The sequence below is a fragment of the Camelus bactrianus genome, chromosome 18 (genome assembly GCF_048773025.1).
Source record: "Camelus bactrianus isolate YW-2024 breed Bactrian camel chromosome 18, ASM4877302v1, whole genome shotgun sequence".
NCBI lineage: Eukaryota > Metazoa > Chordata > Mammalia > Artiodactyla > Camelidae > Camelus > Camelus bactrianus.
This window is the reverse complement of record NC_133556.1, coordinates 17,387,895-17,400,412: the sequence shown is the minus strand read 5'-3', so window position 1 is coordinate 17,400,412 and position 12,518 is coordinate 17,387,895. Positions and strand designations below refer to the sequence as shown.

The 12,518-nt window shown below is 37.7% G+C and overlaps 1 protein-coding gene across 2 annotated transcripts in view; it reads left to right on the top strand.

The window, feature by feature from the left end:
• Positions 1–12,006, top strand: part of RBBP6 (RB binding protein 6, ubiquitin ligase) — a 31,328-nt gene extending 19,322 nt beyond the window's left edge. The window contains exons 9-18 of one of the 2 annotated variants that reach the window (XM_010961004.2): positions 322–425; positions 550–887; positions 2,513–2,609; positions 2,721–2,799; positions 2,914–2,968; positions 4,272–4,340; positions 6,167–6,529; positions 6,819–6,920; positions 7,776–9,533; positions 10,017–12,006. In XM_010961004.2, the coding sequence (XP_010959306.2) occupies positions 322–425; positions 550–887; positions 2,513–2,609; positions 2,721–2,799; positions 2,914–2,968; positions 4,272–4,340; positions 6,167–6,529; positions 6,819–6,920; positions 7,776–9,533; positions 10,017–11,589 (4,538 nt within the window). In that variant the 3' untranslated portion in view covers positions 11,590–12,006. The remainder of the gene's footprint in view (positions 1–321; positions 426–549; positions 888–2,512; positions 2,610–2,720; positions 2,800–2,913; positions 2,969–4,271; positions 4,341–6,166; positions 6,530–6,818; positions 6,921–7,775; positions 9,534–10,016) is intronic. The other variant, XM_010961005.2, reaches the window with a different exon arrangement.
• Positions 12,007–12,518: the final 512 nt, after the last annotated feature.

The window sequence follows — 12,518 nt, the reverse complement described above, 5'->3', positions numbered from 1 at the left end:
CTAGACAATCTCTATTTCTATTTTTTTTCCCTATAATCCAGTTACTAGCTAAACAAGGAGAATAGTATTTGGGAAAGAGCATCTTTTCTCAATTTAAATGCTTAAATTATATCCATGCCTTCTGTGTTTAAGGTAGAGAGAAGTTAGAGTGGAGGAGTGCAAATCAGCAAGAAATTATCAGTTTCTGAATCTAAGTGTAGAAATTAGTGATGTGTGCTTGGAAAACAGTGCTGTAACTGAACACATGTAAGCTTTTTAACTCTTTCCCTAAAAACTGAGTCCCTACTATGCTTTTCTTAATATTTAAAATCTTATACATAGGTATAAGAACAGCACTATTGGAATCAGATGAACATACATGTCCAACGTGTCATCAAAATGATGTCTCTCCAGATGCTTTAATCGCCAATAAGTTCTTAAGACAGGTAGCTAATGTATTTGTATCCCTTTTTATGAAAAAAATTTTTTTTTAATCTTTTAATTGATTTAACTGTACTTGAATAAATACTACGTTACATTTTTCTGCATTTTTATGTTTGGTGTTTGTAGGCTGTTAATAACTTCAAAAATGAAACCGGTTATACGAAAAGACTAAGAAAACAGTTACCCCCACCCCCACCCCCAATACCACCTCCAAGACCACTCATTCAGCGGAACCTACAACCTTTGATGAGATCTCCAATATCAAGACAACAAGATCCTCTGATGATTCCAGTGACGTCTTCTTCAACTCACCCGGCTCCCTCTATATCCTCATTGACTTCTAATCAGTCTTCTTTGGCCCCTCCTGTGCCTGGAAATCCATCTTCTGCCCCAGCCCCTGTACCCGACATAACTGCAACAGTCTCCATATCAGTCCACTCAGAAAAGTCAGATGGGCCTTTCCGGTAAGTCTGTGTACAGTTCTCCCCGTTAGGAAACAGGCGAGATCAGGGCTGTAGTTCTTAGTGTCTGTCGCTTCAGCTGTTGTCGTAGTGGCCTGTACTACATAGCGTGCTTGCAGAACCACTCTGCTCCGCAAGGTGGGTGACTTAGGAGAAGTGACGTAGTCTTCCTGGAGGAGCAGGCAAATGAAGGAGATTCATGTGCAAATGATTAAGCATCCCAAGGTCAAAAACTATACAAATCGCCATCAACCCCTGTTACATGTTGAATCACATCACATAACAGCTCTGCAGTTCACAGGAGGGAGAATTCAGTTCTGGTTACAATGATGGAATTAGGAAACAAAGCAGTGGGTTTGGGCAGGACTAAGAACAATTTAGATAGGCAGAGAGGAGGGGATGAACACTGGTAGAGGCAGACAGGTCAGAAATAATCATTGTTTTGGAGCATGATTACGTAGAAGAGTTGTGAAAACTCAGTAAAATCCCCACTCCTGAAATGAAAGGGACCTTTGACTGTATAGTCCAGTGGCTCATAAATTCTTAAAAAATCAACTGGCTTTTGAAAAATAGTGCCAGGAGTCAGTTCCAGAGGCAGAATCTTCAGGAGTAGACCTTTACAAGAAACCCCACTGACGTGCTTCAGCCTTCTGTTTGATTCGTAGTCGGAACAGGTCCCACAAAGGTTGCTGAGTTACCTAAGACTGATTTAGTGGTCGAGCTGGAAGTAGAGTTTACTCTTAATCTCTTTTTTTGTCTGTTTTCTGGGGTTTTTTTGTTTCACAACTTCTTTTCTTTTTCTTTTTTTTTTAAGCTTTCCTAGTTTTAAAGCTGAACCAGTTTCTATCATATGTATCACAGACAGTACTTTTTAAGGAGGTTCCTTCACTTACACGTGAGGAATTCTTCAGAAGTCCAGTCCTCTCTCACTTTTCTCAGATGTTTCCGTTGTCCTTGCTTTAACTCATTTTAATGCAGGTTTGCTGGATAAACAGAGTTAGTAACAGCAGGATGTGATTTTTACTTTTTTTCTTTGATAATTCTTACTCAGTACATGCGAAAGGAAACCTTATAGTCCTTTTATCAGAGGTTATACATTCCTGAAACAAGAATATTTGTGCAATGTAGACATTTTCTTCAGATCTGTTGTTTTTTCTAACTTTGCAGGTATTATAGAGGCCTCTTAAATATGACTCAATCTTTGTAGCATGGAATTTTGTTTTTTCCAAAAAATAGGGAAAATGTTGTCATTGACTGCCTGTATATTTTTTTCCAGCTTTATGGAGAAATAATTGACATATATCACTGTATACATTTAAGGCACACAGCATGATGGTTTGAATTACATATATTCTGAAATAATTACCACAGTAGGTTCAGCGAACATCCATCTTCTTACATAAATACAATAAAAAGGAAAAAAATTTTTTTTCTCTTGTGATGAGAAATCTTAATGTCTGTGCTCTTCTACCCGCTTTCTCGAATACCATAGCGCAGCGTTGGCTGCCGTCGTCCTGTGGTACATTACTTCCCGAGGCCTTACATATCTTACGTAGTTGGAAGCTTGTGCCTTTGGTCCTCCGTTTCTGACAACATGTTCATGTACTGTAAATTACATTACTTTCCAGGGATTCTGATAATAAAATACTGCCAGCGGCAGCGCTTGCATCAGAACATTCAAAGGGGGCCTCTTCAATCGCAATCACTGCTCTTATGGAAGAGAAGGTAGGTTTTACTGGCTTTTAAACTAAGGGATTTTTTTTTTATTGCAGTAGAGTTGTTTGTTTGTTTGTATGTTTGTTTTTAACTATTCCCTTTTTGTGCTTTTTCCTAAAGGGTTATCAGGTGCCTGTACTTGGAACCCCATCTTTGCTTGGACAGTCATTATTGCATGGACAATTGATCCCCACAACTGGTGAGTAAAATCATTTTGGTTTGAACTTTGTTTTCCTTAAAAAAAATAATATTAACTTTATTTAACATGTACTTTTATATTTACTTACTGTTTTTGTTTATTTTTGTTTCCAAGGTCCAGTAAGAATAAACACTGCTCGTCCTGGTGGTGGTCGACCAGGTTGGGAACAGTGAGTATATGTTTGAAATAATCTTAAGATGCTTGCTTTCTAGCTAGATAATGGAAATACAATCAAGCAGTGTGTTGCTGAGTGTCTTTTTATTGTGAACTCTTCTATATGCCGTGTTAACATGGTTTTTATGTAAAATGTCACAAATTCAAGACTATATGAGGAATTATTTTCTAAAAGAATGATGAGTAATTCTTTTCTAAAATAATAAAATATAAACTCTTATAAATTCTTTTTACTTTTATGACTTAACAAATGGTGATCTTGTCAGGATCTCAGTTAAGAAACAGATAAGAATTACTTGAAAGAATATTCTAAATACTGAATCAGTTATTATCCTAGTAGATTAAAGTTTTTCCTGTCTTTAATTTGGATTTTCAGAATTTGATTTGAGTAAATAAACATGTACTAAGGTTAAAGGCTACCAAACACAAAATTTCTCATTTTGAATAGCTTTGTTAATGAAATTTGATTGCGTATTAAAATCTACAGGGTATGGGAGACCCTGCTTTCTGAAAAATCCTCAGTGTTAGCCTTACTTGCTGCAAGTAATAAATCCTTCCTTCTCCTGAAAAAAAAAAAAATCTATAGGGTATGATTTTTCTGCCCTGAAGTACTGAGAACTTTGATTTTCTATAGGATATTCTGGGCATTAAAAATCAGATATATTTATTGTTTTTATACAATTATTTCTGTTTACATAACCCATATTAATATTATATAAACTGGCTTATATTCTAAAACTTGAATCTTTTTGTAAGATAAACCAAACTTCTTGCAGAAAAGTATGTTAATTGAGAGACTAGCAGAATATATCTGTAGAAGGAAGACAGGATTTGGAAACAGACCTGGGTTTGAATCCCAGATCCTGCATTTACTGGCCAAATGACAGTGTCTGTGTGACTTTACTTCTCAGCCTCCATTGCCTCACCTGTAGAGTTGAAATGGTGCTACTCACCTCACATGTCAACGCCCCACGTAATACCCATCAGATAAAAGGGCTCTCTTCCTTTTCTATAACAATAAGTTCACAGAGTAACTTACAGAATGCTAATTAAAATATAACATTACATAAAATATATATTGAGGTTTAATTATTGTTTATAATACATTAATAAGAAAAATATTTAATTTTAAGTAAATGTAATGCTTGCTCGTATCTCCTCTGTCTGGAACGAGTTTAAGAATCAGGATCAGGGGGTAAGGGAAAGTTTTCAGAATAGTTTTAGAATAGGTATCCTAAAGTCTACGCACAGAAAGTTCTTGGATTATACTCAAGCCTTCTTTATCCTTTTTCACACAGTTCCAACAAGCTTGGATATCTGGTTTCTCCACCACAGCAAATTAGAAGAGGGGAGAGGAGCTGCTACAGGTAGGCTCGCTAAAAATCTTGAAAAACAGTAATTTGATGATACACTGAAAAATACAACACAAATTCAAGCACAGCAGTGGCAGACGGAATGGATTCATTTGTTTTACACTTACCTCACTGAAGTCTTAAGTAGTTGCCCTTAAGAGACTTAGGAAAGAAGAGATTACATTTAGTATTTTAAATGATGATTTTTTTATATGAAAACTAATATATGTGTGTATATGTATGACTAGGACTTTATGCTGTACACCAGAAATTGATACATTGTAACTGACTATACTTTAATTAAAAAAAAAAGATTAGGGGGAGGGTGTAGCTCAAGTGGTAGAGCAGCATGCTTAGCATGCACGAGGTCCTGAGTTCAATCCCCAGCACCTCCTCCAAGAATAAATAAATTAATTTCCTCCCTCGCCACCCAGAAAACCCAAAATACAATAAATAAATGAAAATAAATTTTTTAAAAATTAAAAATTTTTTTAAAAAACTAGTGAATGATATGTATAGAGAATTTCAAATAAATAAATTAATGATGATTTTTTTTTTAAGGCTACATTTTTAATACTCCTTCCCAAGGATTATTTTCTCCCTGTCAGCACACAGCAGAACATTGGCTTACATTTACTCTGTTGAGCGTAGAAGGAAGTCAGAAAAGCCCAGACAATATTTAAGGTGTCTATTTAAGATGAATATCAACCAGCTCAGCTCCCAATTAAAAACAATTGGGTTTCTCTCTCTCCTAGACTCAGTTGTCCCAATCTTCTCCCACTTTCTCTTCCAAGAGAAGAGATAAGGGGGTTGATAGAGGCCCTTGCCCTGGACAGGCACAAGCAGTGTTAATCTAAGAAGTAAGCCATACAGGTCTAGGTCATACTTAAAGTATCTTCTGGTGCTTCAAGGAGAATTGCTAAGCTTATGAAAGATAGCTACTATTTCATTGTTAGACCACATATTTATTAAGAAGATAATATTTACTAATTCAGACTTTCTGAAAAGAGGCTTAAAATCCAAACCCCTGCTGCTGCTGCTACATACCAGTTACTTATAATTTAAAGTTACTTATAGTATAAATATACTATAAATTAGAAATAAGACCGCTCTTTTAAAGAAACCACCGTTTCTCTGATGAGGCAAAATTCAGAAACTTTGGCCAGCACTATTATTTTTACCTAACCCTTTGAGAGAAAACAGATTTTCAGTTGTTAATTACAAACATTAAACTTATACTTATTCTACTTTGAAGGATCTTATTTCCTCAGAAAGATTATAGGAAGTGGTTTTTCTTCATTTAAACTCTTGGTCTTGGAAGGCATTTGAGGGAGAACTCGGTCACAGAGAATTAACCTGTCTGTCCTTCAAATGACAGATTCGGAAGTAACAAGAGATCATTGTGGAGTGATAATCTGAATGTCACAAAAGAACTTTGGAGGGAGGGTCTAGCTCTAGTGGTAGAGTGCATGCCTAGCATGCAGGAGGTCCTGGGTTCAGTACCTCCATTAAATAAATAAGTTAAATAAACCTATCCCTGCCCCCCGACCAAAGGAATTAAAAAAAGAGAGAGAACTTTTAAATATAGTATCTCCATATATACAAGGCCCTGTGAACTTGTATCATCTCAGCCCCTAACTGGCCTTAAAAGTTACTTTCATGTATAAATGATGTTAACTTTTTTATGCATAAATGATATTGGTGTCCCTATGCTTATTTGAATAGTTAATTCTTTTCCATTGTTTGGAAGCTTTAAAATAATTATGGATAGAAAAGATAAGCTTACTTGTCTCTGATGCTTTTAGTTTGAGGGAATAATATTTTGGAATTTATTTTTCTAGAAGTATAAACCGTGGACGACACCACAGCGAAAGATCCCAGAGAACTCAAGGCCCATCACTACCAGCAACTCCAGTTTTTGTACCTGTCCCGCCCCCTCCCTTGTATCCTCCTCCTCCCCATACACTTCCTCTCCCTCCAGGTGTTCCTCCACCACAGTTTTCTCCTCAGTTTCCTCCTGGCCAGCCACCACCTGCTGGGTATAGTGTTCCCCCTCCAGGGTTTCCTCCAGCTCCAGCCAATTTATCAGCACCTTGGGTATCATCGGGAGTGCAGACAGCTCATTCAAATACCATCCCAACCACACAAGCACCACCTTTGTCCAGGGAAGAATTCTATAGAGAGCAGCGGCGGCTGAAAGAAGAGTAAGTGTTTTAATTTGAAATGATTATACACTTTCATTTTCTGATGTAACATTAACTAGGTATCTTTGGAAACATTTTTCAGTGTTTCCAGTTAGTAGAAGAAAAATCACCTGAAAATTAAACCAAAGCCATGCAAGCAACTCCCTCAGGGATTCCTAGTTATTTGTAGTTGTAAAGTGGAAAACTGATGGCAACTTCATTCATTTCATTCATGATCTAATTACATTTGTCTTGTTAGTTTTCTTAAATGGTTTTTGTTAACTTTCACTCTTTAACTTTATTTTACTAGGGAAAAGAAAAAGTCCAAGCTAGATGAGTTTACAAATGATTTTGCTAAGGAATTGATGGAATACAAAAAGATTCAAAAGGAGCGTAGGCGCTCATTTTCCAGGTTAGTGTTTTGCAAGCCTTCACAACAGAATTACAAATGGGACTTTGAATATCCAGGGATTAGCTATGGATATAAATAACATCACACTTATGGAATTTTTCTGATTCGGTCTAGGTTTATAGAAATGGAAATGTAGCTTATTTCCCAATATCTGTTTTTTGAAATAATGTCTCACTGTAAATTCTATTGTGTAGAAGTAGCAGTTACGGGGATTAAATTGCCCTTGTCCCTTGAAGTTATTTATAGTGTGAAATAATTGGGAAATGTTTGTGAAAGGAAAGAAATAGGGGACTAGCCAAAGATTACATTTCTGAGGACCCTTTTACTTAAGGCTACAGCTTCTTGCTGGAACATTAACCTGTGTCATCGTGAAGTAACAGTAGAAGACAAATTGCTTTATTGATAGAAAAATTGAATTACAAAAATTCCCTGGAAGTTTGTTTAAGAGACTTATTTTTTTTTAAAAAGCTTATGCTTGAAATGTGGTTCCTTTTAAAGCTAGATTATTGGTCAATATAGGACAGAAAAACTACTCCTACTTAAATAATCAGATAGGAAGTAAAATTTAAATTTAATTGCATTCTGTTTAATGTTGATTAGTTCATATAACTCACGGTACATTAATGCACTTCACTCTGATTGTTAAGATTTCACTTTTGTTTTGAACAAGTGATTGCTCTGATCTTTGTGTACTTTATTCCATTCCAGTAGAGGTCACCATGCCTCTTTAATAGTCATCTAAGGTGAAACTTGTAAAGAAAGATGGAACCGTGAGGAGAGTGTACTTGAATCTGAGAGTCTTTTATTTTGTGTATATTTCTCAACTATCAACTGTTGTTTTATGTTTGTTTTTAGGTCCAAATCTCCCTATAGTGGTTCATCCTATTCAAGAAGTTCATATACTTATTCTAAATCAAGATCTGGTTCAACACGTTCACGTTCTTATTCTCGATCATTTAGCCGTTCGCACTCTCGTTCCTATTCACGGTCGCCTCCATACCCCAGAAGAGGCAGAGGGAAGAGTCGAAATTACCGTTCACGGTCTCGATCCCATGGGTATCATCGATCTAGGTCAAGGTCACCCCCATATAGACGATATCATTCACGATCAAGATCTCCTCAAGCGTTCAGGGGACAGTCTCCTAATAAACGTAACGTACCTCAAGGGGAAACAGAACGTGAATATTTTAACAGATACAGAGAAGTGCCACCACCTTATGACATGAAAGCTTATTACGGGAGGAGTGTTGACTTTAGAGACCCATTTGAAAAAGAGCGTTACCGAGAATGGGAGAGAAAATACAGAGAGTGGTATGAAAAATATTATAAAGGCTATGCTGCTGGGGCTCAGCCTCGGCCGTCAGCAAATAGAGAGAACTTTTCTCCAGAGAGATTTGTACCACTTAACATCAGGAATTCTCCCTTCACAAGAGGCCGCAGAGAGGATTACTCTGGTGGACAAAGTCACAGAAGTCGAAACATAGGTGGCAACTATCCAGAAAAGCTTTCATCGAGAGACAGTCACAATCAGAAGGATAATACAAAGTCAAAAGAGAAGGAGAGTGAAAATGCTCCAGGAGATGGTAAAGGAAATAAACATAAGAAACACAGAAAAAGAAGAAAGGGGGAAGAAAGTGAAGGTTTTCTAAACCCAGAGTTATTAGAAACATCGAGGAAATCAAGAGAGCCTACAAGTGGTGAAGAAAATAAAACGGACTCATTATTTGTTCTCCCAAGTAGAGATGATGCTACACCTGTTAGAGATGAGCCAATGGATGCCGAATCCATCACTTTTAAATCAATATCTGAAAAAGACAAGAGAGAAAAAGACAAACCTAAAGCAAAAGGTGACAAGACCAAACGAAAAAATGATGGGTCTACTGTGTCCAAAAAAGAAACTGTTGTAAAACCTGCTAAAGGGCCCCAAGAAAAACTAGATGGAGAGCGTGAAAAATCTCCTCGATCTGAACCTCCGCTTAAAAAAGCCAAAGAGGAGACTCCAAAGACTGACAGTGTGAAACCATCATCTTCCTCTCAAAAAGATGAAAAGATCATTGGTACCCCCAGAAAAGCTCACTCTAAGTCAGTGAAAGAACACCAAGAGACAAAACCCGTCAAAGAAGAAAAAGTGAAGAAGGACTACTCCAAAGACGTCAAGTCAGAGAAGCCAGCTAGTAAGGAAGAAAAGGCCAGGAAGCCTAACGAGAAGAGTAAACCGCTCGATAGCAAGGGAGAAAAAAGGAAAAGAAAAACCGAAGAGAAAGGTACAGAGAAAGATTTTGAGTCATCGTCAATGAAAATCTCTAAATTAGAAGTAACTGAAATAGTGAAACCATCACCAAAGCGCAAAATGGAACCTGATATTGAAAAATTGGATAGGACACCTGAAAAAGACAAAATCTCATCATCAACTGCCCCAGCCAAAAAAATCAAGCTCAACAGAGAAACTGGTAAAAAAATTGGAAGTACCGAAAATGTATCTAACACAAAAGAGCCCTCTGAAAAATTGGAATCAACATCTAGCAAAGTTAAACAAGAAAAAGTCAAAGGAAAGGTCAGGCGAAAAGTAACTGGAACTGAAGGATCCAGCTCAACGCTTGTGGATTATACCAGGTATCTGATTATGCCTGGGTGGGTCGGGGCATATAAAGCAGAATATGTTGATTAAAAATGTACTGATGTTGGGGCTTAGGCTGCTTTACTCTTGTCTTTGAAGAAAGGAAATGTTAAAGATAAGATTATAAGTAGATTTTGGGGGGGGTGAGCCACGTGTCCCTGCCCACCCACCCCCCACGATGAATGTGCCTTGTGCAGCCTGGGGACAGGCACAGCCGCCCAGGCCACTGAGGGCTGCTCTAGCCCTGCGTTCTGTCCCCTGGGAGCAGCAGAGCTCTGGGCAGGCAAACCTCGAGGAGACTGCATTTGTTTTTATATAATCATACACTTAAATCATTTATCTCTCTCTCAGAGCAGAGTAAGTGGCTTTTGAAAGTTAAAAGAACATTTGTCATGTTTAAGTTAGCTTTTTATATTTATCAGTGTTTAATAATAGTGAATTCTTTATTAATTAAAAAATATTTCAATTATTTTTTTTAGTACGAGTTCAACTGGAGGCAGTCCTGTGCGAAAATCTGAAGAAAAAACAGATACAAAACGAACTGTCATTAAGACAATGGAAGAATATAATAATGATAACACAGCTCCTGCTGAAGATGTTATTATTATGATTCAGGTTCCCCAATCCAAATGGGATAAAGATGACTTTGAATCAGAAGAAGAAGATGTTAAATCCACCACCACACAGCCGATATCAAGTGTAGGAAAACCTGCCAGTGTTATAAAGAATGTTAGCACTAAGCCATCAAATACAGTCAAGTATACTGAAAAGGAAAGTGAGTCATCAGAGAAAATTCAGAAGCTCACCAAGGAAGTGAGCCATGAAATTGTACAGCATGAGGTGAAAAGTTCAAAAAACTCTGCATCTAACGAAAAAGGGAAAACCAAAGATCGAGATCATTCAGTGTTAGAAAAGGAAAGCCTGGAAAAGAGGAAGAACAGCGCTCAGCCAGAGAAAGATAGTAATCCAGACCGTCTGAGTGAGCAAGGGAATTTTAAAAGTCTGTCTCAGTCTTCCAAAGAGACGAGAACTTCAGATAAGCATGATTCCACTCGAGGTTCCTCAAATAAAGACTTCACTCCCAACAGAGACAAAAAACCTGACTATGACAACAGAGAGTATTCAAGCTCCAAACGTAGAGATGAAAGGAATGAATTAAGGAGAAAAGACTCTCCTTCTCGGAGTAAAGACTCTGCGTCTGGACAAAAAACTAAGCCGCGAGAAGAGAGAGATTTGCCTAAAAAAGGAACAGGAGATTCCAAAAAAAGTAGCTCTAGTCCCTCAAGAGACAAGAAACCTCATGATCATAAAGCTACTTATGATACCAAACGTTCAAACGAAGAGACAAAATCTGTAGATAAAAATCCCTGTAAGGATCGTGAGAAGCATCTGTTGGAGGCGAAGAACAATAAGGAGTCAGGTGGCAATAAACTGCTCTACGTACTCAACCCACCGGACCCCCAGGTGGAGAAGGAGCAGGTTACTGGGCAGGCTGATAAGAACACCATCAAACCTAAACCCCAGGTGAGTCACTCCTCTCGACTGTCCTCTGACTTAACTAGAGAAACTGACGAAGCTGCTTTTGAACCAGACTATAATGAAAGTGACAGCGAAAGCAACGTATCTGTAAAAGAGGAGGAGACTTCGGGGAAAAATTCTAAGGAACCGAAAGATAAAGTGGCAGAGAAGGCAAAAGAGAGCCTGGACGCGGCGGCAGTCGGCCAGGCGGGCGCCGCCAGGAGCCAGAGCCAGAGCAGCCCCAGCGCCAGTCCGAGCAGGAGCCACAGCCCTTCCGGAAGCCAAACCCGAAGCCGCAGTAGCAGTGCCAGCTCTGCAGAAAGTCAGGACAGCAAGAAGAAGAAGAAAAAGAAGGAAAAGAAGAAGCACAAGAAACATAAAAAACATAAGAAGCATAAGAAGCACGCAGGCACTGAAGTAGAATTGGAAAAAAGCCAAAAACACAAACATAAGAAAAAGAAGTCAAAGAAGAGCAAAGATAAAGAAAAGGAGAAGGAGAAGGATGACCAAAAAGTGAAATCTGTCACCGTGTAAGAGGGCAGATTTTAAACATTGACTTAATTACTAAGTCATCTGTATTAAATTTTGTTATAATGTAAAGATTCAAGCCTTGTAAATAATGATACTGAAGACCCTGTGCTGCACTTAAAATATTGCTGCTTGATTATTTGATTTTTACATCAGAGCTTTATAACACGAACTTTTGTACAGAATTGTGAGTTGTGACCATGTAACATGAGAGGTTTTGCTAGGGCCTATTATTTTTAACCACCATTAATTAGTTGGGGTGGAGTTTACTGTACTGTGAAATTTTCACATTTGAATTTTTTTAATTGCCTGGCAAGAGCTGATATCAGTTCTAAAATATCAGCAGAATGATTTGCTGAATTCATTACAACCCCGTTATGTCACTTTTTGATTATAATAAAAGTTTTCAGTAAACTTTTCAAATGCTGAGTACTTGTTTATTTGAAGGGAAGTGTGCCATGTCTCTTTTCCCTTGTAGCTCCCTTTTTAACATTTGCTTTGAGCCTTTAGTATAAGCCCAGCTGAATGTATAAAATTCTGAAGTAAACAAGGAAGATACACGTCATTAGTGGGCTGATAGTAAGTGGCCAGAAATAAGAAATCATGGTTAATTGGAGATCAAATTGAGTAAATTGGGAAGGGTCTTGAATATAGTAGTTGAATTTTAGAAATGAGGAATTTTGTTTATGGTCATGTATTTTTCTTGAAACCCTGATAAGTGAGTATTAAATTCCTTGATAAAAGTGCTAAATAGCACATAGCAGTGAGCCTCTGTGGCCTTCCCAGTCTACCCAGTGACAGAAGCAAGCAGCAGTAGGTCTAGAAGCACTAGGTTAATGGGTTTCTTTAATGGCTGTGGTTCAGCAAGTTTATTGTAGGCGATAAAAAGCTGTTGAAGGAATTTGGGGAGTTAGGGTAAGAATGGAACTTTAGAA